Source organism: Amia ocellicauda, chromosome 11 (genome assembly GCF_036373705.1).
Source record: "Amia ocellicauda isolate fAmiCal2 chromosome 11, fAmiCal2.hap1, whole genome shotgun sequence".
Taxonomy (NCBI): domain Eukaryota; kingdom Metazoa; phylum Chordata; class Actinopteri; order Amiiformes; family Amiidae; genus Amia; species Amia ocellicauda.
This window is the reverse complement of record NC_089860.1, coordinates 7,364,979-7,388,138: the sequence shown is the minus strand read 5'-3', so window position 1 is coordinate 7,388,138 and position 23,160 is coordinate 7,364,979. Positions and strand designations below refer to the sequence as shown.

Sequence of the window (23,160 nt, the reverse complement as noted above, 5' to 3'; positions counted from 1 at the left end):
GTTGTCTTGTGTGCTTCAGTTCTCTGGTGCAAGAAAAGCAGGCAAGCGAAGACAGATGTTTGGGAAGACCACTTCAAAGAACCTCACCCTCTCCCTGCAGCACAGACAGCTGCCATAGACTGCTTTCCAAAGTAGATTAAGGTTGAGATTTTTGAGCTTGCTTAAGGTACATAGATAGCCTTAATGACTTCTAAATTGCACAGCTGACTTGAGATGAGGAGAGATTATATTTGGAAAGACCGTGTTCTTGTCTCACCTGAAAAACAAAACAGAAACATGTGTATTTTTGTCCTAATTTTCTTCATTTGTTAGACTGATATTATTTCCAGTATCTAACCCTTAAGCATTGACTCGTTTCTGATCAGCTTTTTTGTCTGTTAATTCTGTATATATACACTGCTATGGATACAGCTTTGTCAATATGTTCTTGTAAAATCACTATGAAAGTCTGCAGAATCATCTTCTTTGTATGGCGATGCTATTGCAGGCTAGATTCTGTTGGATATGCCTGCAATACAGAGCTAAAACATACCTCGAAATTGCTACCCTGAACACAAAGAATTGTGTGCTTCACCCTTCACACACTTTTGCATCGATAGAATTTGTTAGACCCCTGCAAAATGGACAAGGCAATCCATTGTGATTGAGAGGGCTCCCTTTTGTGTTTGGTGTTTCTCTTTACACAAAAGGTAATGGGTGACTGGAGAAAAATGCCCAGCCATTTCATTTGAAGCTTTGAAGAAATGTCTCGATCTGATGTTGGAAGCGATAAGCTTAAATAGCAAACAAAACAAGCTGAATGACCATTGTAACTTTCCTTTTTATCGAATAGAAATAAAAGAACAAAAAACAAGTATTACCAGGACAGGATAGAAAAATATACAGATCTGTAGTGGGAATTCCTTATTTTAATATTTTCCTTATATTGTTTTTATTACTTTTATTCTCTTTAGATTGTTCATCATTTTGTTTATTATGTAGCCTAATCATTACTGTGTAATTTCTTCTTTTTGGGATATCTTCTGTTTGAGATCTATTTATATAGTTATTTTCTTTGGGCTTCTTAGATCAGCAGAAGCAGTGTAAAGGATGTGTGTTTATGGGGTTGGTAACTTGGGTATGTGGCGAGAACATCAGCTGCCTGATTGACCACTTGTATGTGATAATAACCTTTTGACCCATGTCATTTAGCAGTGTAACCACAGTGCAGTTTCAAACTACTGGCACACTAAAGTCACAAATCATACACAACAACAACAGCAATACATAAATTCAGGCATATGCTAATTTGTATTTTAAAATATTTTGCAAAAGGTAATTCTATTTGAAAGATTGGATTTCAATAAGATATAGTTACTTTTCATAGGTTAAAACCACAATCCTATGTCCATCTGGGGTGATACAAAAGTGTTCCCCTGCATACGATCTTTAGTTCTTTACTCCACTTCATGTGAGAGGAGAACTCTGGGATAACCTTTAATTTTTAAATTATTTTTGGAAAAAACATGTTAGCTTACATTTTGATCAGTGTCTGAGAATTTCTGAATCCCCTACATACCAGTATCGGACGTGGGAAAATTATTCTTTTTAGAAATGTACTGCAATATGTATGGTCATGAATACCCCTTGAACTACAAATTCCCAATGTGTTCCATTTATATCCTGTTAAAATGTTGCAACTCTCTCCAATTGGCTAGTGTAATAGTTGGGCCAGACACTGAAATTAACTAATTATACGCCATAGAACAGTAAGACAGGATATTGCTTTCACATACAGTGCCTATAGAAAGTCACTCTCCCTTTAAAAGAGATCACCATATGTTGCCTTATAGCCTGGAATTAAAATGCAGCAAAATCATGTTTCACCCCTGTTAATCTACACATCCATCTACAATAAATTCTAGACATTTGTAGAAAATGTATATAAAGTAAAAGCTGAAATAACTTAATTGCACAAGTATACACTCCCCTTGTCATAGCAATCCTAAATCACCTTCAAAACCATGCATCAAGTTAAGTGGCCTCCACAGTGTTAAACTGTTGTGATCACATGATTTCAGAATATTCAATGGCAACTTTGTAAGACCTACAGGCTTTTATGACCAAAACTGGTCACAGTGTAGATGTGACAACAATATCCCAAGCACTATTCGAATCTGGCCTGTCTGGTACTCAAGAAAGCCCACTTTGAATCCTAGTTGAGGTATGCAAATGAAAAAAACACTTCTGACAAAACTAAAATTTAACTTTTTGACTTAAATGCAAAGCGTTATGTTTGGCACACACCCAACACCACACACCCAAATAATACCATCCCTACTGTGAAGCATGTCAGCTTAATGTTAAAGAGATGTTTCTCATTTGCAGAGACTGGGGCACTTGAAGGATTGAAGGGAAAATTAATGGATGAATGTGCAGAAAAGTCCTTGAGGAAAACCTGTTGCCCTCTGCAAGAAACTGGAATGGAAATTCACCATGAACTGAAGCACACAGCCAAACTACACTGGAGGGGCTAAGGAACAAAAAGGTAAATGTCCTTGAGTGGCCAGGCAGATCCCAAACCTCAATCCAATCGAAAAATGTGTGGCATGACTTGAAGATTGCTGTCCATCAACACTCCCCAAGGAACCTGACAGGGTTTGAACAGAGGTGGTAGAGACCTATCCCAACAGACTCACAGCTGAAAGTGCTTCCTCCAGGGGGGTGGAGACTAATCCAATTATGATATTTCAGTTTTATATTCTTTATATACAGTACTGTGCAAAAGATTTGAAAGTAAGAATTCTTTCAAAAATAGACATGTTAACAGATTATATTTATCAATTAACAAAATGCAAAGTGAGTGAACAAAAGAAAAATCTACATCAAATCAATATTTGGTGTGACCACCCTTTGCCTTCAAAACAGCATCAATTCTTCTAGGTACACTTGCACAGAGTTTTTGAAGGAACTCGGCAGGTAGGTTGTCCCAGACATCTTGGAGAACTAACCACAGTTATTCTGTGGATTTAGGCAGCCTCAGTTGCTTCTCTCTTTTCATGTAATCCCGGACAGACTCGATGATGTTGAAATCAGGGCTCTGTGGGGGCCATACCATCACTTCCAGGACTCCTTGTTCTTCTTTATGCTTAAGACAGTTCTTAATGACTTTTGCTGTATGTTTGGGATCGTTGTCATGCTGCAGAATAAATTTGGGACCAATCAGATGCCTCCCTGATGGTATTGCATGATGGATTAGTATCTGCCTGTACTTCTCAGCAGTGAGGAGACCATTAATTTTGACCAAATCCCCAACTCCATTTGCAGAAATGCAGCCCCAAACTTTCAAATTTTGTCTCATCAGTCCAGATCATCTGCTGCCATTTTTCTGCATCCCAGTTCCTGTGTTTTTGTACATAGTTGAGTCGTTTGGCCTTGTTGCCACGTCGGAGGTATAGCTTTTTGGCCGCAAGTGTTCCACGAAGACCACTTTAGACTAGACTTCTCCAGACAGTAGATCGGTGTACTAGGGTCCCACTGTTTTCTGCCAATTCTGATATCAGTCTTGCCATGGTGTATGACTTTTGACAGTAAACTGTCTTCAGCAACCTCACCTTTTTAGATGAGTTTGGCTGTTCCTCACCCAGTTTTATTCCTCCTACACAGCTGTTTCTGTTTCAGTTAATGATTGTGTTTCAACCTACATATTGAATTGATGATTGATTGATTAGCACCTGTTTGGTATAATTGTTTACACTTGACTATATGCCTACAAAATCCCTGACTTTGTGCAGGTGTCCTAGAAGAATTGATGCTGTTTTTAAGGCAAAGGGTGGTCACACCAAATATTGATTTGATGTAGATTCTTCTTCTGTTCACTCACTTTGCATTTAGTTAATTGATAAATATAATCTATTAATATGTCTATTTTTGAAAGCATTCACACCTTTTTCAAATTTTTCACACCTGCCCTAAACTTTTGCACAGTACTGTAGATTTTTCACAAAAACTAGTTTTCCCTTTTAACAGTGTGTAGTATGGTATGGTGTATATGGTGTGTAGATAAGTGGGGGGGGAATCTCATGACATTCTGAGGAATTTACCTTTTCTTACTTTATATCACATATTTACTTCATAATCTAATGATATTTGGTGGTCTTCCCTAGTCCTTTCTTGGTGAGGGGTGGTCTCACAGAGAGAGAGTTTAGCCTGCAGTACAGCATAATGAAATAATATTATAATCATATCTGAATAATATCTTAATCATTGAAGACTACAAGGTACAAGAGTGCCTGAATCAAGTCTCCAGTGCGGTAGATTTGACATATTTGCTCAATTTTGTTTATGTCTACTAAATTAAGAATCTTTTGAATAAGTGAAGAAGGCTTTCAAAGTTTTACAGAGAATAGTATATTTATTGGCTTCCTTGCATGGGAGCCCCAACCTCAGTTGAGTCTCCTTGAACAATAGAATGTAACAGCATTTATAGAAAACATGACATATGGTGTTGTGAGCAGGGTCCAGTCACATACTCGCAAGAAGTATTGCCTTGGGGTCAGGTCTCTGACCTTTGGGTTTCTGCGTCGTTAAAACAGATGAATCCTGCTTTGTGCTTGGGCCTTGAGCTGAAAAAAGGAAGACCACAAACGGACACCAAGACATTTGCCAAACAACTGGTACAAACAGTATTTTCTTTAACCCTTAACATGTCAGTATTACTGTTAATGCTAAATGAAAATATAGATCATTATACTGGATTCTTCACTAAAGTAAGTAATTCTAACAAGACTGTGGAAAAAGTTGTGTTTACAGTACTACTCCAGAGTTCAAATAATATCTGAGGCCAACAGAAAACTTATTAAAAAGATGAGGATCTGAAAGTTGTCAAGTTTACATTGGGTATAGTTTATGCAGTCAGTATGCATTTGGGGCTTTGGAAGAGGAGACTGGATGGGCTATTGTCAAGACACTACTCTGTTACACAGACAGGGCCTGTTCTCGTGCTTGATTTGTTTGCCGGGTGTCGCCTCTCATCCTTTGGGGCACCTCACAATGTCTGAAGCAGAGGAAAACCCAAGAGCATGAGTGCATAATGAAAACACTGGATATGGACATTTCACCGAAGCCCTGCAGAAAATTATCAGAAGTGCTACGGAAACAGGCCTAACCCATGGGTCCCTGCAGCGTCTTGTATAGATTCATCTAGGAGCTGCAGCTAATCCCCCCAGTCACTGTGCCTGTGGAGATGAGCTCCCCACCCCGACTCACTCATCACCTCCTCTGTGTTAAAAACGTCTACAGCAAGAAACACAAACAAAAACTGTATTTTTTAATCCTCTGTTAGGAATGTATAAAAACTGACAGTTTAGCTGGGGATGTTTCATATGAGATTACTCAGTCTGATTTCACAGGCAAGCACCGCTTACTGACTGTGGTGGAAGAAAGGAGTAATCCTGTGTTGCCTTTGTCTAGAACATGGTGTAGCTGTACACACTTTTATACATTACTCAGCTGTACATGAAATCTCGGACTGGAGTTGCCTTGTAACATCAACCAATTCAGGCAGGCACTTTACATTTTGACACTGTTCTCCCTTCATATCTCTTTAAACCAGGGATTTGGAACAGCAACCTTTTTAACTGCTCTGCTCCTGCTCTGCTCTGGCCAGTTAGTGTAACTCCAGCTCTGCTCCATGCTCTGGTTCAAATTAAATAATGAACTGTATAATAATTATTTGAAAGAGAGGGATATCACTGATTTGCAAAAAGTATGTGTGCTGAAAAGAATGCTATGCCCCACTACACCCATGTCAGAGGTGGAGTTACACCTTGAAAGGATTTTGAAGCTCCAGCAGCACTACACCCCTGGTCTGCATAAATTACAGGCATAAATTACACCAGAAGCACACACCAGCGGTGTGCATCTCCATCTTCAGACACTACGCTGTTTTTTGCACACCATTTATTTGCAACAATATTAGGAAAATAGTGTTCAACACACATAAGACATGTTACTGTCATGTATATTTGAACAGAGAACAATTTACACTTCATACAATGGTAAATTACTTTTGGAAAATTGTGTATGCATACTTGTTAAGACAACTACTTTATACACACACCAGAGGCAATAACATGTACCCCAACTCAAATGAATCGTTTCAACAGTCTTCCAAGAAACAGATAAAGTAATATAGTGCATCTTTGTGGTACAGTGCCATCAGCAAATTGAACCTTGCAGATTGTTGCAAGAATCTTTATGGGTATTGTTTTACCTTGGATCAGTTCATGCTCCACTAATGGTTTATTGCGTCTTTTGTTTTGCCTTCATCCACACCTTGTGGATTGTCTTTGCTTCCTTTTTCTTTGGATTGTGCCATCTCATGTTGCCCCTATATTAATTTATGCATGTAAATCCGACAGCAATGGTTTTAGGACGGATTTTCGAACTTCAAGGCCAAGATTAATTACTCTTGATTTCAGGAAAGGTGTAAACAAGGAATTGTCGCAAAACATCCTTAAACAGTTCTAAATACAGACACTTTATTGCAGAGGCAGCTCGTTCGATTAGGCAACTGAAGCACGGCTTCACTAAGCATTAACGGTTGAATTAGAATTCCAAAACATTCAAATAATAAAAATAATAACGCATATTTGTTGTTTTTTAATCTGTTGAAAGAAAACACAAAAAATTATATGCAACTGAACATATTCTTTGTATAACTTCCCTATAAGCCCTGTAGTGACAATATTCAAAACATGCTTGTCAAACCGGAAGCGCACCGCCAGAAACGGTACATGAGGCCTCACCAAGCCGTGGGGTTACCATGGCAATGGACCACTCCCAGCAGTCCTGTATGAAGGGGTTGCCACAGTAACCACAGCTTGGTGAGGCACCCTACAGTGTGGCCCGCAGCACCCTCTGTAACTCATACCTCTCTGTACAGTGGAAGCAGAAGTGCAGAACTTGAACATGGCAGTTGTGTTGTTAAGAATGTCATTGGTTTGCTGTATTTCTTATACATTTTAAAAATGAATTGTAAGTGAGCTAAAACAGCTATTGTTTTCGCTAAGGTCTGATAAAGAGAGATGTGTGATTGTGAGTGAGGGCAGATTTAAACCTGTGCTGGACGTTTTTAAGAAACGCAGAAAATCGAACAAGGCAGTTTCAGGTGTCCTGGTATGCGGTTCATAAATGGCTGACAGGTAGCACCGTGACTAACAAATTATACTGCTGGTCATGTTTGCTTGTCAACCAAAACATCAACTGGACCAGTAATGGTTACTGCGACTGGAAAAATCACCTTGCATAGCCCATATCACAGGAGCACAGAACTAAGGTGAATCGACCTTCAAAGGTAGGCATTGAATTAATTTGCTGCAAGGGACAATACATTGTGCTTAAAACTGAAACTACCAACTCAGACCACCCGTGCTCCTCATTATCATATTTTATTAGACAGTTTACAATCTCATTCACTGGGATTTGACACAGGTGAGACGAGTACACTGGCTTTACACCAGAAGTAGGCACTTCTGTGCCCGTATTCATAAAACATCTCCTAGGAATCCCGCTAAAAGTTAGTTTGGGAGTAAAAGTATCTTCCTTGCTTCAGCTCCGAGCAAAAACCTGCTGCACTGCACTCCAGCTCTGCTTCGCACTCCAAAGCCCTGTTCCCAACCCCTCCACATCTTGCCACCAGAGAGGACGGGAGCCGGACCCAACACCACCCAGGAAGACAGCCAGACTCGTAAAAAACGCACCCAGGCCCAGGGAGAGTTCATAGTACTATTTAAAATCCCATTCATACAATGCCACTACACACGACCATTTACTCCCTATCCCACCTGACTGCACAGCGTTATCTCCGCAGGGGATCGGTAACTGTAATTGGACCGGAGGCAACCAGCAGGCGAAGAGAAGGGCAGGAAACAGGACAGCAGGTGAGCGAATCACATGTATCCAGCTTCTCTCTCTAGGCACCGTTGCAGCCTCTGTAGCCTCCAGAGATGTGCTGACAGGCAGAGACAAAGACAACACTTTAGTGCTTCAGTGCTTTCCTTTCTTTAGCACCCAAATGCTTTGGGACTCCCTGCCTCCTCACCAGACTTAGCAAACTACTGTATTCTCAACAATGCGCCTTCTCAAGTTAATTCTCAAGTCTTTCTTTGCTTTGTATTGTCTTGTTCAACAAACCAAAAAGAGGAAAGAACAAAACTGGCATATTCCATTGGCTTCCAGAGCTCCTTTCTTGAGCTGTCTCTTTGCTGTCATCTCTCTTGTTACTTTCTCTCCCTTTTTAAAGGACAGCCAGCTTCTATTAGACAGGAACGCAGATGTTAGTAAGGGTTTACCAGCACTGCTCCCTTCAGTTTAGCTGCACCAAATGAGTTAATCCCATTATCCCAAAAAAACAATACCCAAGTGTAACAGGAGAAAAACAAAAACACATTAAAGGAAATACAACATGTCAGACTACCACACATCCTCCTAGGTGCTGGGTTTTAACAAAACCATTTAATGTCTTGATCATATTAACTAATAATGTGATCCACCCTCGTCACCTCCCATGACACTAGCACTGCACTCTACTTTCTTTAATGATCTCGATCATATCCTATTCTATAGGTCATGTTAAGGGGGTCTTTTATTGTGTAAGAGATGTCATCCTGTGCAGTTTGGGTTTTGGCTGCTACAGAAAATGTTTTGATTCAGCATCTTCTTTTACTGTGTTGTGAAAATGTTAAAAACAAATGTACATCCAATGAAACTGCACCACTAGCATGTAAGTATCCTAAAACTTCATTGGTAACTGCAGAATATTTTAAATATTGATAATTCTCTACATGGGATGACATTTATACACAAGTTATAGGAATCTTTGGAAATGCTGCTTTGTGATTAGCTGGTTTCTCATATATGATTTATAATAGTCACATAAATAGCAACCTTAATAAAGGCAGATTACATAAGATTTTCAAAAGTCGCATAAATTAGTGTAACTGGTATTTTTGGTTTCATGTGAATCTAAACTATGTATATATATATATATATATATATATATATATATATATATATATATATGTACGCACACACACACACACACACACACACACACACACACACACACTGTCTCTCAAAAGTATTCACTCCTCTTGTACTGTTCCACATTTCATTGGGTTACATGAAATCAGAATGGATTTAATCAGGAGTTTTTGCCACTGATCAACACAGAAAATGTCCATAATATCAAAGTGAAAAATATAATCTGCAAATTGTTCTAAATTAATTACAAATACAAAACAGAAAATTCTTGAATGCATAAGTATTCACCCCCTTTGCTATGACACACCTGATTGAGCTGTGGTGAAACCAATTGTCTGTAGAAGTCACGTAATTAGTTGAATGGAGTCCACCTCTGTTACTTAAGGTGTGTCACGTGATTTCAGGTTAAATACACCGGTCTCTGGGAGGTCCCACAGTTGGTTTATACAATTCCTAACAAAAACGACATCATGAAGACGAAGGAACATTCAAATCACATCTGGAATATGGTTCCTCAAAAGCACCAATCAGGGGTAGGGTATAAGAAATTTTCCAAGTTATTTCATATCCCCCAGAGTACAGTTAAAGTCCATTATTAAGAAATGGAGAGAATATGGTACAACTGTGAATCTGTCTAGATCAGGCCATCCTCAAAAACTGAGTATTCGGGCGATAAGGGCACTAGTTAGGGAGGCCACCAAGAGGCTGATTGCAACTCTAAAGGAGTTAGTCATCCATGGCTGAGCTGGGAGACAATAGCCCAGGTGCTTCACAAAAGTGGACTTTATTTGAGGGTGACAAAAAAAACTCACATCAAAGCTCAGCTAGAGTTTGTCAGACCAAGTAGAGGAAGTTTCTAAGGTCTGATGAGACCAAGCTTTTTGGCCTCAATGCTAAGCACTAGGTTTGGCGCAAGCCTAACACCACAAATCATCCTGAGAACACCATCCCTACCGTAAAGCATGGTGGTGGCGGCATCATGCTATGGGGATGCTTCTGTGTGTCAGGGTAGTCAAACAATTGCTCCCAGCTGGTTGTTGAATTCTGATTAGTTGTCCCACGCTTCCATATTGTGATTTTTTTCACCCAGTTTTATTGTTTTATCACCAACTGTCACATTATCCTTCTCCCATTGTTCCAATTTTTCTTTTTCATTTGGGTCATGTTCATTTAGTTCAAATTAGGGCTGTGCGATAGGACGATATATCGTCTATTGTTTCATATTATGCTCTATCGTTTATATCGTAGTATCGCAAATCCCACTCTTTACGGCAGTATTTTTCGTCATTTGGACAACGCTTTCGGTTCTCCCCGTTTCTTCCACACGTGTCGGATGCAGGTGAGAAATGTGCATCAGAAGCACAGACAGACATGGAGGAGTGAACTGACACAGAATAACCAACATAACCAAGAGATACTTTAATGCGCAAGCGCACACGTTCGGCCCCGCTCTCGTCGCCAGGCTAAACTCAAACTGCAAGCACCCCCCATCCCTGCTAATTTAGAATTATATAATTTGTATAAAATTAAATCATAATAAATCTGGTTTGCATTTTAATACATTTAATACAATGCAAACACATGCAGAAAGTTTCATTATGACGGTGAAGTGGTACAACAGTTTATTATTATTATTATTATTATTATTATTATTATTATTATTATTTTGTATTAACTGTACTGGTAAGTAGAAACGAGACGCGACAGTCAGAGAAGAAATGTCCCTGTCTAGCAGATGTTTATTGCGCCACTATAAACACGGCTGTGGGAGATCTACCTGAATCTATACCTTTTACGGTGCATGTGTTGGGTGATTACTATTACTTGTGTTATTGTTGTTATGTGACAGTAAATCATACTGTGTATTTCTGTACATATTTATCCCATAAAAACATAACAAATGTAATAGTAATCAATAATCACACAACACTTGCGCTGTAATGTGTTGCATTCTGCATATATTTACCATGACAGCCTGCGGTATTTGAAGGTTTGCATATTTAATGATTAAATAAAGACTTGTTGTTTAAATGTCTTTGGTCTTATTTTGTAGCTTGATTGGATTAAAACAAGAAATATCGATGTATATATATATATATATATATATATATATATATATTGTGTATCGCCCAAACTTCTAAAAATATCGAGATATTATTTTTAAGTCATATCGCCCAGCCCTATTGTCAAAAGTGTAGAATTTAAAATAGGGGCAGTAATGTTAAGACTGTACAATGCGCTAGTTAGAGCTCATCTGGATACTGTGTACAGTTCTGGGCTCCACACTTCAAGAAAGATATCGCTGCTCTAGAGGCAGTTCAGAGGAGAGCAACCAGTCTTATTCCAGGTCTGAAGGGAATGTCCTACTGAGAGACTGAGGGACCTGAACCTTTTCACCCTGGAACAGAGGAGACTACATGGGGACTTGATTCAAGTCTTCAAAATCATGAAAGGCATCGACCACATCAAACCAGAGGAGCTTTTCCAGATTAGCAGGGACACACGGACCCAGGGACACAAATGGAAATTGGGCTTCAAGGCATTCAAGACAGAAAACAGGAGACACTTCTTCACACAGAGAGGCGTCACAATCTGGAACAAACTCCCCAGCGATATCGTTGAAGCAACAATTTAATTGAACATTTAAAATTACATTGGATAGGATCCTTGGATCACTTAGTTACTAATGGACACCAAACGAGCACGATGGGTCGAATGGCCTCCTCTCGATTGGACACTTTCTTATGTTCTAATGTTAAATATTTTAAAAAGAAGGGAAAAAGTGTGTGCTCTGTGGAACTGAAATGATAACAGTACTGCTCTTGGGACAAGAAAAGGTTCACATATATGTAGTTTATGCTCACAATTGATTTAATTTACCAGCAATTAAATGAATTGTGCACTGTGCGGTGGATATACCAGATCACAGAGTGTGGAGGGGGTGATGTGGGGAAGTGTGGGCCCCTGCTTTGGACCCTGGGGCCCTGCAGAGGTCTGCTTCATGGTGTGGGAGTCTAGGCTGGTGTTGGTGCCTGCTGACCACTGTCCATCCTTCATTCTCCTGTAGCACTTTCTCTGTTGTGTAGGCTAATAGCAAAAATAATTATCTTCCTTTAGGACAGGCATTGCAATTTTATTTCAGTGACTGCTCACTCTCTCTTACAAGAGCACTGAGAACAGTGAGAGAGATGCAGACACAAGGGAAAGGCAGGAAGGGTGAGACAGGTAAAGGTGCACACATTGGGGTGTGCAGTGTCCGTTTCCCTGGGTGTGTTTGGGGGGGGTGCCTTTATCCCATTATGCAAATGCTGGTAGCAGCTCCCCTCTGTGCAGCGCCAATTGACCAGGGGACGGCACTACAATTAGTCCCTGTTTAATGCATGGGATTACCGGCGCACTTCTCTCCTATCAGAGTTGGCTTCTCTGATTGAAGGCGGGACTAAGCAGAATGACAATCTAGAGAGCCTTTCACGGGTCACAATTACTGTAAAGAAAAACTGGGAGACAGTAATACCGCAGTTTGGACACAGCGCACGGACGAAAATCAAGAGGAAAACACGAGTAAGGTAGGCCCTCTCTCTAGACTTACAGCCTTGTATTGGTATTGATGAATAGGTCTGTTGCGTTCATTGTACAGGAGGGGGCGCCAGCCTGCCAGCTCTGCTGCTGATCGGGGGTTATACTCGTGTGTGCTGTGGACTTGGACTGAGGGACACTTGTGCTGCTCGTTGCTGGTTGTGTTGGTGCTGTTGTGATGAGCCATGCAGATCAAATGTTGATCCTTAATGACCAGTAGTGTGACTATAAAGCATCTACAGACACGCATGCAGGGACAGCCGCGCTGCGCATCTCAGACCCTAGTCGGGTTGTAAAAGTGCGCGATGTGACTCTGGCTGAGTGGCCGATGCGTGTGGGTGGGGGCGATGCGCACCGTTGACGTGACTCGATTCAGTGTGTTTGGACACAAATGCAAATTGGGCTTCAAGGCATTCAAGACCGAAAACAGGAGACAATTATTCAGACAGAGAGTTAATACAATCTGGAACAAACTCCCCGATGTGGTTGAAGCCACAATTTGGGAACATTCAAAAATAGACTGGGTAGGATCTTTGGATCACTTAGTTATTAATGGACACCAAACGAGCTGATGGGTCCAGTGGCCTCTCGTTTGTAAACTGTTTTATGTTTTTCTGATATGTGTTCGGTATGACGTCAGTTGTTGTCATTTGCATACGTAACAGTCGCTGGAATTCGATTGTTTGCTCTGTGGATTTTGCCTAATTAGAGCTGATAGTGTGTTTGGAGACGGAGCCGTACAGTCGATTGATTTTACCTAAGTGTAATTTCAGTTTTAACGAGAGACTTTTGGTTGTATTGAATTCAAAATATGGCTGCGATTGCAGACTTCAAGTTTTGTCTTGAATACTCTGCAACTTTCAAGTAGGCCGTTTCATTAATCTATATTTTTGTTTTCATTGCAGCAGGGTATGTATAGACTATTTGTTTTTAAATGACAGTACAGTTAAAGTCGGGACACAATGTGAATAATAATGTATTTTTCACCAGTACAAGATCGTGTGAATTGCTCCTAAGTGTGGGTGTGTAGCTACACATTGAACCATTATTCTCGTTTATTGATTACTGTATGAGAGGATATTAAATATGGTGAAATGGATATGGTATGTGCTGAAATGGTACTGTCTTACTCCCTGAGATAAATTAATGAATATAATGACTGTGGTGTATAGGCATATAACGTTTTTGTTATCTTTTTGTAATATTTTCAATTTTTGTCTAAGCTATAAATATTTTCTGATATCTGTTGAGTAAGAAATAAACCTGGGTCATTTAAACGCAACAACAGATTTTTAGCCAACATCTAAAGTGTATTGCTTTCATTATTTCGTAATCCTCGGCACAACCAAGACTTCTGTGCAAATGTTGTTGCATTAAAATTATGTTGTAGGTGGAAATATACCCCTGATGAGAAGGAGAATGAGCGGCAGTTCCTGCTGGACTTACAGTTCATCTGTGACAGGCTGCAGAAACTCCGCATTAGCGATGTGGTCCTGGCTAAGGTATGCAGCCCTGCTTGTCTAGAAGACCCTAGAGTTTTATTTTCTTGTTTTTATATATAAATAAATCTGATTTATTTGGTTACCTGCATTGTTCTGATGGATCTGTTTAATGTTGATATTGGGCATTTCTCGTTTGAACTTATGTACCATGTTGCATGTTTTTGTCAACTGCTGTCTAATTGTGATTGTTAGTTTGAAAACTGTATGTGTGTTACCTGTCCACCACAGAAGATTGTTTTATGGCTTGAAGGAATAGCAGCTTTGGTCTGACCCTTTCTCCCTCCCTCCCCTCTCTCCAGGCCATAAATACCCCTGTGCATCGCCTGGACCCCAGTCTGCTGACAGGGATGAACTCTGTCCCTGACCTTACCCCCTCTCTTGCCAACCTTGGCATACAGCCCATGGGGGGACATGGCCCAGGCTCTTTGCCACCCCAGCCCTCAGCAGAGGGTGCCCGGTGCTACCGGCTGGGCGAGAGGAAGGAGCCGCGAATCATCAACGTGTCATTCACGGATGATATTCAGCTCAACAAGGCCGAGAAGGCATGGAAGCCTACAATTAAGCAGGCTCCCATAGTGGGTGATGACCCCGAGGTCATAAAGACCCAGGTATGTAGGAGCAGAGGACACGGTTCTTGTTTTTGGGAGGTGGGAATAATAATTTGCTAGTCTAGTAAAGGGGATTGTGGGTAAAATTGGAGCCCCAGTGATGATCTGTTTTTAGTGCCATGATGTTTGTGCCACTAACCCTACTGATAGAGTATAGGAATTGAGGGTCTGAATACGCTCACATGCACCCACCTCTCCAAAACAAATAAAAACACAGACTTGGCCGAGGTTTGCAGAACTAACTATTTTTCCTTCCTTCCCTCCTCCCGCCTTTCCCTTCAACAGGAGCTGTTCTGCAGGGTGAACGGTATCCTGAACAAGCTGACCCCACAGATGTTCCAGCCGTTGATGCGTCAAGTGGACGAGCTGACCATTGACACGGAGCAGCGACTCCAGGGTGTCATGGCGCTCATCTTCGAGAAGGCCATCTCCGAACCCAACTTCTCCGCCACATACGCCAATATGTGCCAGTGTCTTCTGAGGGTGAGAGAAGGAGGGTGACAGGGAGAGTGAAGTAACAGGGAGAGAGGAGATGGTAGAGGATTGTGAAGATGCTATTTGTGTAGATTTGAACTTGTAAAATGTATTATGCCTTGAACTGCTCTGTATTATTGCACTTTGTATTGCTCTCATATTGGACAAGGGTGTCTGCTAGGAAATAATAATAATAATAATAATAATAATAATAATAATAATAATAATACATGGATGAGATTAGTTTAGCTCTGGAATTGTAATTTGTGGGAGTTCAGTTTTGAATGGACTAGCAGATGCCTGTCTTGTGAAGCACATATAAAAAGTTTTCACTCCGATACCTGTTTAAGATGGAAGCCGGCATGGCACACAGACCATGCTTAGCAGGTTTCCATCTTGCTTAGGGTTTATATTGTTCCTGCTTCCCTTTCTGTAGCTCAAAGTCCCGAGCGCTGACAAGCCGGGAGAGACGGTGAATTTCCGCACTCTGCTTTTGAACCGCTGCCAGAAGGAGTTTGAGGTGAATGGAGATGAGGACTTTGAGAAGAAGCAGAAGTTGCTCGATGCATCCTTGGTGGTAAGAACATCTGAACGTATTTTTTAGGGCTGCCTCGATTAATCAATTAATCGGGTCTATGAATCAACGAATGAATTGACAATCAATATTTTTTCTATTTAATCTTGCAGATTTAAAAAACAAAAGTCATAATAGTGACTGTCAATTATACGGTTAACACTAGAATCACAGAGATTTTGAACTACCTACAAGAGCTGATAGCTCTTTTAATGCTGTGGTATAATGAAAGGCAAACGATCGTATAAAACTAGCATAAATGGAGAAGTATTTAAATGTAAATATGAACATAAAACATTCAAATGATTGGTATAAATGACATCAAAGCACTTTGTTTTAGAAACGTGTACACTGCACACTCAAAACTAATGAAACAAGTGTTTAATCATTCAATCTGAGTACACCTGTAATGCTACACAAGACTAGACAGGTGAGGTAGAGATTCTGACTTGAACTCGATTTGCGATTATGCAGCTGAAACACTACTTAGGCATATTTAATACATATATTAATAAAAGTAAAGAACGGGTCTGCACAGAGTATTCAGGAACACAGAGTAATTCACATTAAATCGGTCAAACTGAGCAGCCCTGTGCTTCTACAGTGATAAATTATAAAGGCAAATCAGGCAAGATATCACATCACGAGAGCTATGGTACAGCATCCCCGCACAAACTGCAGGGTTACAGCCGCTAAAAACTACAGTCCAGCTTTGGATTCAAACTGGATTCGTAAAGAAACACTGAAGACAAAGGAAAGGTTTTTTGTTTAATTTGCATGCAATGCTTTTCCTACAAGGGCAGTGTGAGTTTACAGTATCATTTGTGAGCAAAACACCAGTTTGCTGTAGCGATTTTAATTTAGTTTGCTGATTATAATGATTTAGTGTTTTTTTTTTTAATATTAATTTATATATTTTTTTCCATTCCCATTCAGCGTTGTTATACTGTAGTATCAATGCCTAGTATTTATTAAAGTATTACTGTGTGGCACAATCACTTAAAGACTATTACACTTATTTTAATAAGTGCCTGATTAATCTGCAGCTTAATCAACCAATTAACTGATTAACCAATCAAATATTTGAATTGACTGACAGCCCAAGTATTTATTTTAAATATAAACAGGGTTCGTACGCTAGTCTGGATGTCTGGAAAAAGTCTGGAAAATGCAAAACTGATTTCCAGGGCTTGCAAATGCTTGAAAAATCATGCCTCCGTTAGGATAGTATGTAATTAAGTGCCGTGTGTGTGCAGGGCGAGGAGCGGCAGCGTCTACGTGACGAGCTGCAGGAGGCCAAGCGCAAGGCCCAGCGGCGCTCGCTAGGCAATATCAGGTTAATTGGGGAGCTGTTCAAGGTGAAGATGCTGGTGAAGAAAACCATGCACAATTGCATTGTCAAGCTGTTGAAGAACCACGAAGAGTCCCTGGAGTGCCTGTGCCGACTCCTCTCCACTATCGGCAAAGACCTGGACTTGGAGACCGCCAAGGTAAGGCAGGTCTGGCCGCCGCGCCAGACTGAGCCCTGGCTAAACATCCAGCAACTTGATGGGGCCTCTAGACAGTGGTCTGAATAAGTGTTTCTGAGCATCTGCAGAAGCCATCTTGAAGGAATGCTGCTTCACTCTGTGGTATAAAGTTACTTCTGTACCTGCTGTCTGGACTGTTTTCTAATCGTTCTGTCTGACCTTTTCACCAGCCCCGCATGGACCAGTACTTCAGCCAGATGGAGCTGATCATCAAAGAGAGGAAGACCTCCCCTCGAATCCGCTTCATGCTGCAGGATGTCTTGGACCTGAGAAGAGTAAGTCATGAGTGATGGGAGAATAGAAACCTTCCTTGCTTTCAGCTTCCCACCCCCCCCAATCCCTATGTGCCTCTCGTTCTCTTTCTCTACAATGGTCACTGACTCTTTCTCCCCTTCCTCAGGATAACTGGGTGCCCCGGAGGGGTGACCAGTGTCCTAAGACAATCAACCAGGTCCACGAGGAAGCAGAGCTGGAGGCGCACAGTGAGCAGATCAAGGTGCAACAGCAGCTCATGAGCAAGAAGGACAACCGACGTGGGGGCCCTGGGGGGCCGCGCTCGGCAGGTGAGGCTCAAGAGCACACAGATGAGAATTCAACCGAAACTGTCCAATCACACCACCTCATTTTCTAATGATGTCTATGTAGGGGGGGTCCCAGACCCCAGTCTTATATGGCTTATGTTACTTTTTTTTTTTGGCAACTTAAACCATTGAGGTTGTGTGAGTTACTTTTAAGATTTGGAAACCGTTTCATTACATTTTACTGATTCAATTCAGTAATGAGCTCATCTGGAAGAAGCTTGAACATCACTGTGAGGACTAGGTCTGTGGTTTGGAGCAGTGAGCCTCCATTCTTGGTCATCTACACTGCAAGCCCTCAAAACGCTCAGGCCAGTAGTTCTATCCATGTAGCAGCGCAGCCTGTTCCTTCAGAGGCTCCCTAACTCTTTTCACAGCTTCCGAGACTGGATGGCGCGCTACCGGCACCCTGAAGCGCTGCTCCGCCCTGCAGCAGTCGTCCTCTGCTGCTCCTTCCTCCGTTTTCAGGAGTAGCTCTCGCCGGGATGGCGGTGAGTGTAGTAACCTCTTCAAGCGGCCGGAGCGTCATGAGCGCGGCCAGCACGAACACTCTGAGAGGAGAGAAGCTGGGGATAAGAAAGGCCTGGACAGGATTGACTTGAAGAAACCAAAGTCCATCATTGGGGAGTGTCTCCACCTCAATGACATGAAGGTAAGGGGATGATCCACTGCTGGACACAATAGGGGGCTCAGAGCCCATCACTTCAGACTGCTGTTATCATAGGTTTAACGTTTACTTACTTGTTCAATGGATCTTGCTTCTGCTGAACACTTCCATCAAAAATATGCAGCAGCAGAGCTGAGGAAAGGTCAATGAATGTGCCTGCAATATGATCATGTCACGAATGTAACTTCAATAGAATCAATACTAGCAGTGTGAAGCCGGGTTAAAGGCTTGGGGCATTTTAGAAATATCACTTCCAGACAACGCCCACTTTAATTTAAATGAGAATCCTCACAATAAGTCTATTTGTAGATAGTGGTGCAGTTTGCCTTGGAAGCGGTCTCAGCTGAGCGCTGTTGTATCTGTTGAGCATTGGAATACAGCTCCAGCAGGCGAATTGGGGATTGTGCGCAATTAGAAACTATTCACCCCGCAGCCCTCGCAGTGGCAGCCCCCTGCCCTGACCAGCGATTGACTTTTTCTCCCCCCAGCCCTCAGCAGTGGCTCCCCAGCGCTCCCAGCAGGGCGAGAGGAGGGAGCAGCGCAAGGTCATCACCCTGTCATTCTCGCATGAGGTTCAGCTCAACAAGGCCGAGAAGGCATGGAAGCCTACAGTTAAGCAGGCTCCCACAGTGGGTGATGACCCCGAGGTCATTAAGACCCAGGTATGTAGGAGCAGAGGACACGGTTCTTGTTTGGTGGGGGTGGGAATAATAATTTGCTAGCCTAGTAAAGAGGATTGTAAGTAAACTTGGAGCCCCAGTGATGGTCTGTTTTTAGTGCCATGGTGTCTGGGCCACTGACCTCTACTGATGGAGAAGAGGAAGTGAGGGGCTGAATACATTCACATGCACCCACCTCTCCAGAACAAATAAAAACACGGACTTGGCCGAGGTTTGCAGAACTAACTATTTTTCCTTCCTTCCCTCCTCCCCCCTTTCCCTTCAACAGGAGCTGTTCCGCAGGGTGAACGGTATCCTGAACAAGCTGACCCCACAGATGTTCCAGCCGTTGATGCGTCAATTGAACGAGCTGACCATCGACACGGAGCAGCGACTCCAGGGTGTCATGGAGCTCATCTTTGAGAAGGCCATCTCCGAACCCAATTTTTGCCCCTCATACGCCAATATGTGCCACTGCCTTCTGAGGGTGAGAGAAGGAGGGTGACGGGGAGAGTGAAGTTAAAGAGGGAGGGAAGGGATGGTAGAGGGTTGTGAAGATGCTATTTGTGTACATTTGAATTTGTAACATTTATTATGCCTTGAACTGCTCTGTATTATTGCACTTTGTATTGCTCTTATATTGGACAAGGGTGTCTGCTAGGAGAAAAAAAAAAAAAAAAAAAAAAAAAATAATAATAATAATAATAATACATGGATGAGATTAGTTTAGCTCTGGAATTGTAATTTGTGGGAGTTCAGTTTTGAATGGACTAGCAGATGCCTGTCTTGTGAAGCACATATAAAAAGTTTTCACTCCGATACCTGTTTAAGATGGAAGCTGGCATGGCACACAGACCATGCTTAGCAGGTTTCCATCTTGCTTAGGGTTTATGTTGTTCCTGCTCCCCTTTCTCTAGTTCAAAGTCCCGACCACTGACAAGCCGGGAGAGATGGTGACTTTCCGCACTCTGCTTTTAAACCGCTGCCAGAAGGAGTTTGAGATGGAGGAGGATGGAGACGAGGTCTTCAAGAAGAAACAGAAGATGCTGGATGCATCCTTGGTAAAAAATGTTGAATGACTTTTATTTTAAAATATAATCAGGGTTCGTATGCTATTCTGAAAGTCTGGAAAATGCAAAAGTGATTTCCAGTTCTTGGAATGCTTGAAAAATCATTCCTCCATTATGATAGTATGTAATTGAGTGCTGTCTGTGTGCGTAGGGCGAGGAGCGGCAGCGTCTACGTGACGAGCTGCAGGAGGCCAAGCACAAGGCCCAGCGGCGCTCACTAGGCCACATAAAGTTCTTTGGGGAGCTGTTCAAGGTGAAGATGCTGACAGAGGCCATGATGCACGCCTGCATCTTCAAGCTGTTGAAGAACCATGAAGAGTCCCTGGAGTGCCTGTGCCGACTCCTCTCCACTATCGGCAAAGACCTGGACCTCGAGACAGCCAAGGTAAGGCAGGTCCGGCCATCATGCCAGACTGAGCCCTGGCTAAACATCAGCAACGTGATGGGGCCTCTAGACAGTGGTCTGAATAAGTGTTTCTGAGCATCTGCAGAAGCCTTCTTGAAGGAATGCTGCTTCACTCTGTGGTATAAAGTTACTTCTGTACCTGCTGTCTGGACTGTTTTCTAATCGTTCTGTCTGACCTTTTCACCAGCCCCGCATGGACCAGTACTTCAGCCAGATGGAGCTGATCATCAAAGAGAGGAAGACCTCCTCTCGAATCCGCTTCTTGCTGCAGGACGTCTTGGACCTGAGAAGAGTAAGTCACGAGTGTTTGGAGAATAGAAACCTTCCTTGCTTTCAGCTTCCCACCTGCCAAATCCCTGTGTGCCTCTTGTTCTCTCTGTACAATAGTCACTGACTCTTTCTCCCCTTCCTCAGGATAACTGGGTGCCCCGGAGGGGTGACCAGGATCCAAAGACAATCGACCAGGTCCACAAGGAAGCAGAGCTGGAAGTGCACCATGAGCAGATCAAGGTGCAGCAGCAGCTCATGAGCAAGAAGGACAACCGACGTGATGCAAACTTCAGCGAAAGTGTCCTGTCACGCGTCGGTCGGGCCAGAGCAGAGCAGGCCAGGAAGAGAGGGACTTTTGTGAAAGCACTAGAAATAGAAACACCAGTCCTTCTCTGGCGAAGATGAAAGCATCAACATACGATCATTCAATTTCTTTCCCTTTTCTGTTTAATCTACAAAATAAAATGATACAAACTAAGACTCTTTATCAGTGTGTATGTGGTGTCATATATATATATCTATAGAGCACGGTCAGTACAGCCTGGGGAACAGTATGGATATCTATATCTATACTATATTGAATGGAGGTGCACTGTAGATCAGAGATGTAGACTCAGATGATTTCACCGACCTCGGTTAGCATTAATCTCGGAGTTCTCTACCTCCTATACAATCTAATAGAGACTAGTACTAAACTGTGTTTGTGAAGCCGCCGCTAAGACATTGTGAGCAGAAGTTCGATAGTTGTACAGTGCGACAGGAACTGCTATGAATTTGAAAAAGGATGTTTTAAGACCAATTAAAAGAGTATCTGATGAATATAAGCAGTTCAGCATGTTAAATACCTTTTAAATAATTGTAGCTTCAAAGCAGCATCATAGCTTTTTTCTGGAAGGATTTATGAGAGGATTTTGCATTTGACCTGACAGGAAGGTCAAAGGTCCTCAGAAAGGGCATTTTCAGGTACATCATACATGGGTTCCTATATGTGTTCCTTTGTAAGTATGAGCCTAACTGCACTATGAAAGGAGTTGAGTTAGTTCTCAGTTTGACCTTAAGTAGAGGTCAAAGGTCACAGTGGAGGACATTTTTGAACAGACCTCATATGAGTTCCTAGCCGAGTTCTGTAGCAATCATCAGCCTATCTACACTCTTTAGGGCAATATCAACAATTGTAAGCATTGATTGACATTGAAGGAGAGGTCAGAGGTCAAGATTAAGGGTGCAGTAAACTTTGATCTTCAATCTGAAAGCAGTTATAAGGCAAAACATATACTTGATCTTTGAACCCAAAAGGAAGGGTCAAGGTTCAAACTTTTTTCAGAAGAACATATTTGGCACTTTATGCCATGATGTATGATGACTGTGATGACTTTTGAAAGCTGTAAGCCAAAAATCCCCCAAAAAATCACCTTTGACCTGAAAGGAAAGGTCAGAGGTCAAGTTGAAGGTCATGCTTTGAAAGAGACCATCTGGTTTCCTATACATGTTCTATAGTGACAAACATTGTATCTGCCACCCGTAAGGAAGGAGAAATGAGATGTTCAACATCTGAAAACAAGTTCTAACATAACTAACATGCAGTACTTGGCTCTCAGAGGGTCAAAGGTCAGATATATATTCAGAAAGATAATCTATGGTTTACTATTAGTGTTAAATTGTAAGTATAGTGCTAAAAGTAAGCTATCAGCATGTCAAAAATGTTAGGGCCTTGGGGGCCTCAAGAGGATCTGGACCACCAATCAGCACCAAAAACAATAGCATACATTCTCAGATATTGTACAAAAAGTGTTTACAGTGTCATCATGATGGTTGAAAAACTGTAGGAGGAGATGCGTTTAAAAAAGTGGTCAGAAATGAAAATTAGATGGAAAAATTATAAAGAAACCAAGAAAGAACAAGATAACTAACTTAAATCCAATAACTATAACTAAATATGAATAGGATAAAAAAAAACATTAACTATTAGTATAACTGAACTATAACTTTTAAACCCATACCTAAAACACTAGATGAAGTGGGGATTGAGAATGAATGACAGCCTCCCAGGACCAAGATTGTGTGACAGCTGTTTCTTCCAAATCTGTCATCTTAACACAAGTTAAAAAAGACTCATCCTGAGCTTTTGCTTTCCCTCGCAGGAAAAGCACTGTAACTTCGAAGGTCACCTGGAATGGACTTCCTGGTATCACTCAACTCATATGTTTTTGAAGAGTGTAATTT

The 23,160-nt window shown here is 41.7% G+C and overlaps 1 protein-coding gene and 2 non-coding genes across 3 annotated transcripts; all 3 read left to right on the top strand.

Moving 5' to 3' along the window:
* The first annotated feature begins 13,230 nt into the window (after positions 1–13,230).
* On the top strand, positions 13,231–21,364 carry LOC136763637 (eukaryotic translation initiation factor 4 gamma 1-like). Its single transcript, XM_066717769.1, has 15 exons — positions 13,231–13,235; positions 13,991–14,102; positions 14,402–14,710; positions 14,996–15,193; positions 15,621–15,761; positions 17,015–17,248; positions 17,458–17,562; positions 17,688–17,850; positions 18,243–18,517; positions 19,021–19,194; positions 19,481–19,678; positions 20,109–20,261; positions 20,419–20,646; positions 20,855–20,959; positions 21,082–21,364. The coding sequence occupies exons 1-15, from the start codon at positions 13,231–13,233 to the stop codon at positions 21,340–21,342; spliced, it is 2,661 nt and encodes an 886-aa protein (XP_066573866.1). The 3' UTR covers positions 21,343–21,364.
* Positions 14,803–14,878, top strand: LOC136763804 (small nucleolar RNA SNORD66). Its single transcript, XR_010821114.1, has one exon. It is a non-coding gene; the product is annotated as a small nucleolar RNA SNORD66 (small nucleolar RNA).
* Positions 19,287–19,363, top strand: LOC136763803 (small nucleolar RNA SNORD66). The gene has a single exon (XR_010821113.1). It is a non-coding gene; the product is annotated as a small nucleolar RNA SNORD66 (small nucleolar RNA).
* Positions 21,365–23,160: the final 1,796 nt, after the last annotated feature.

Excerpts from the sequence above, each read along its gene's own strand:
- LOC136763637 (XM_066717769.1), top strand. Across the intron at positions 14,103-14,401 it reads GCGATGTGGTCCTGGCTAAG|GCCATAAATACCCCTGTGCA; the intron begins GTATGCAGCCCT and ends CCCTCTCTCCAG. Across the intron at positions 17,851-18,242 it reads TGGGGGGCCGCGCTCGGCAG|CTTCCGAGACTGGATGGCGC; the intron begins GTGAGGCTCAAG and ends CTCTTTTCACAG.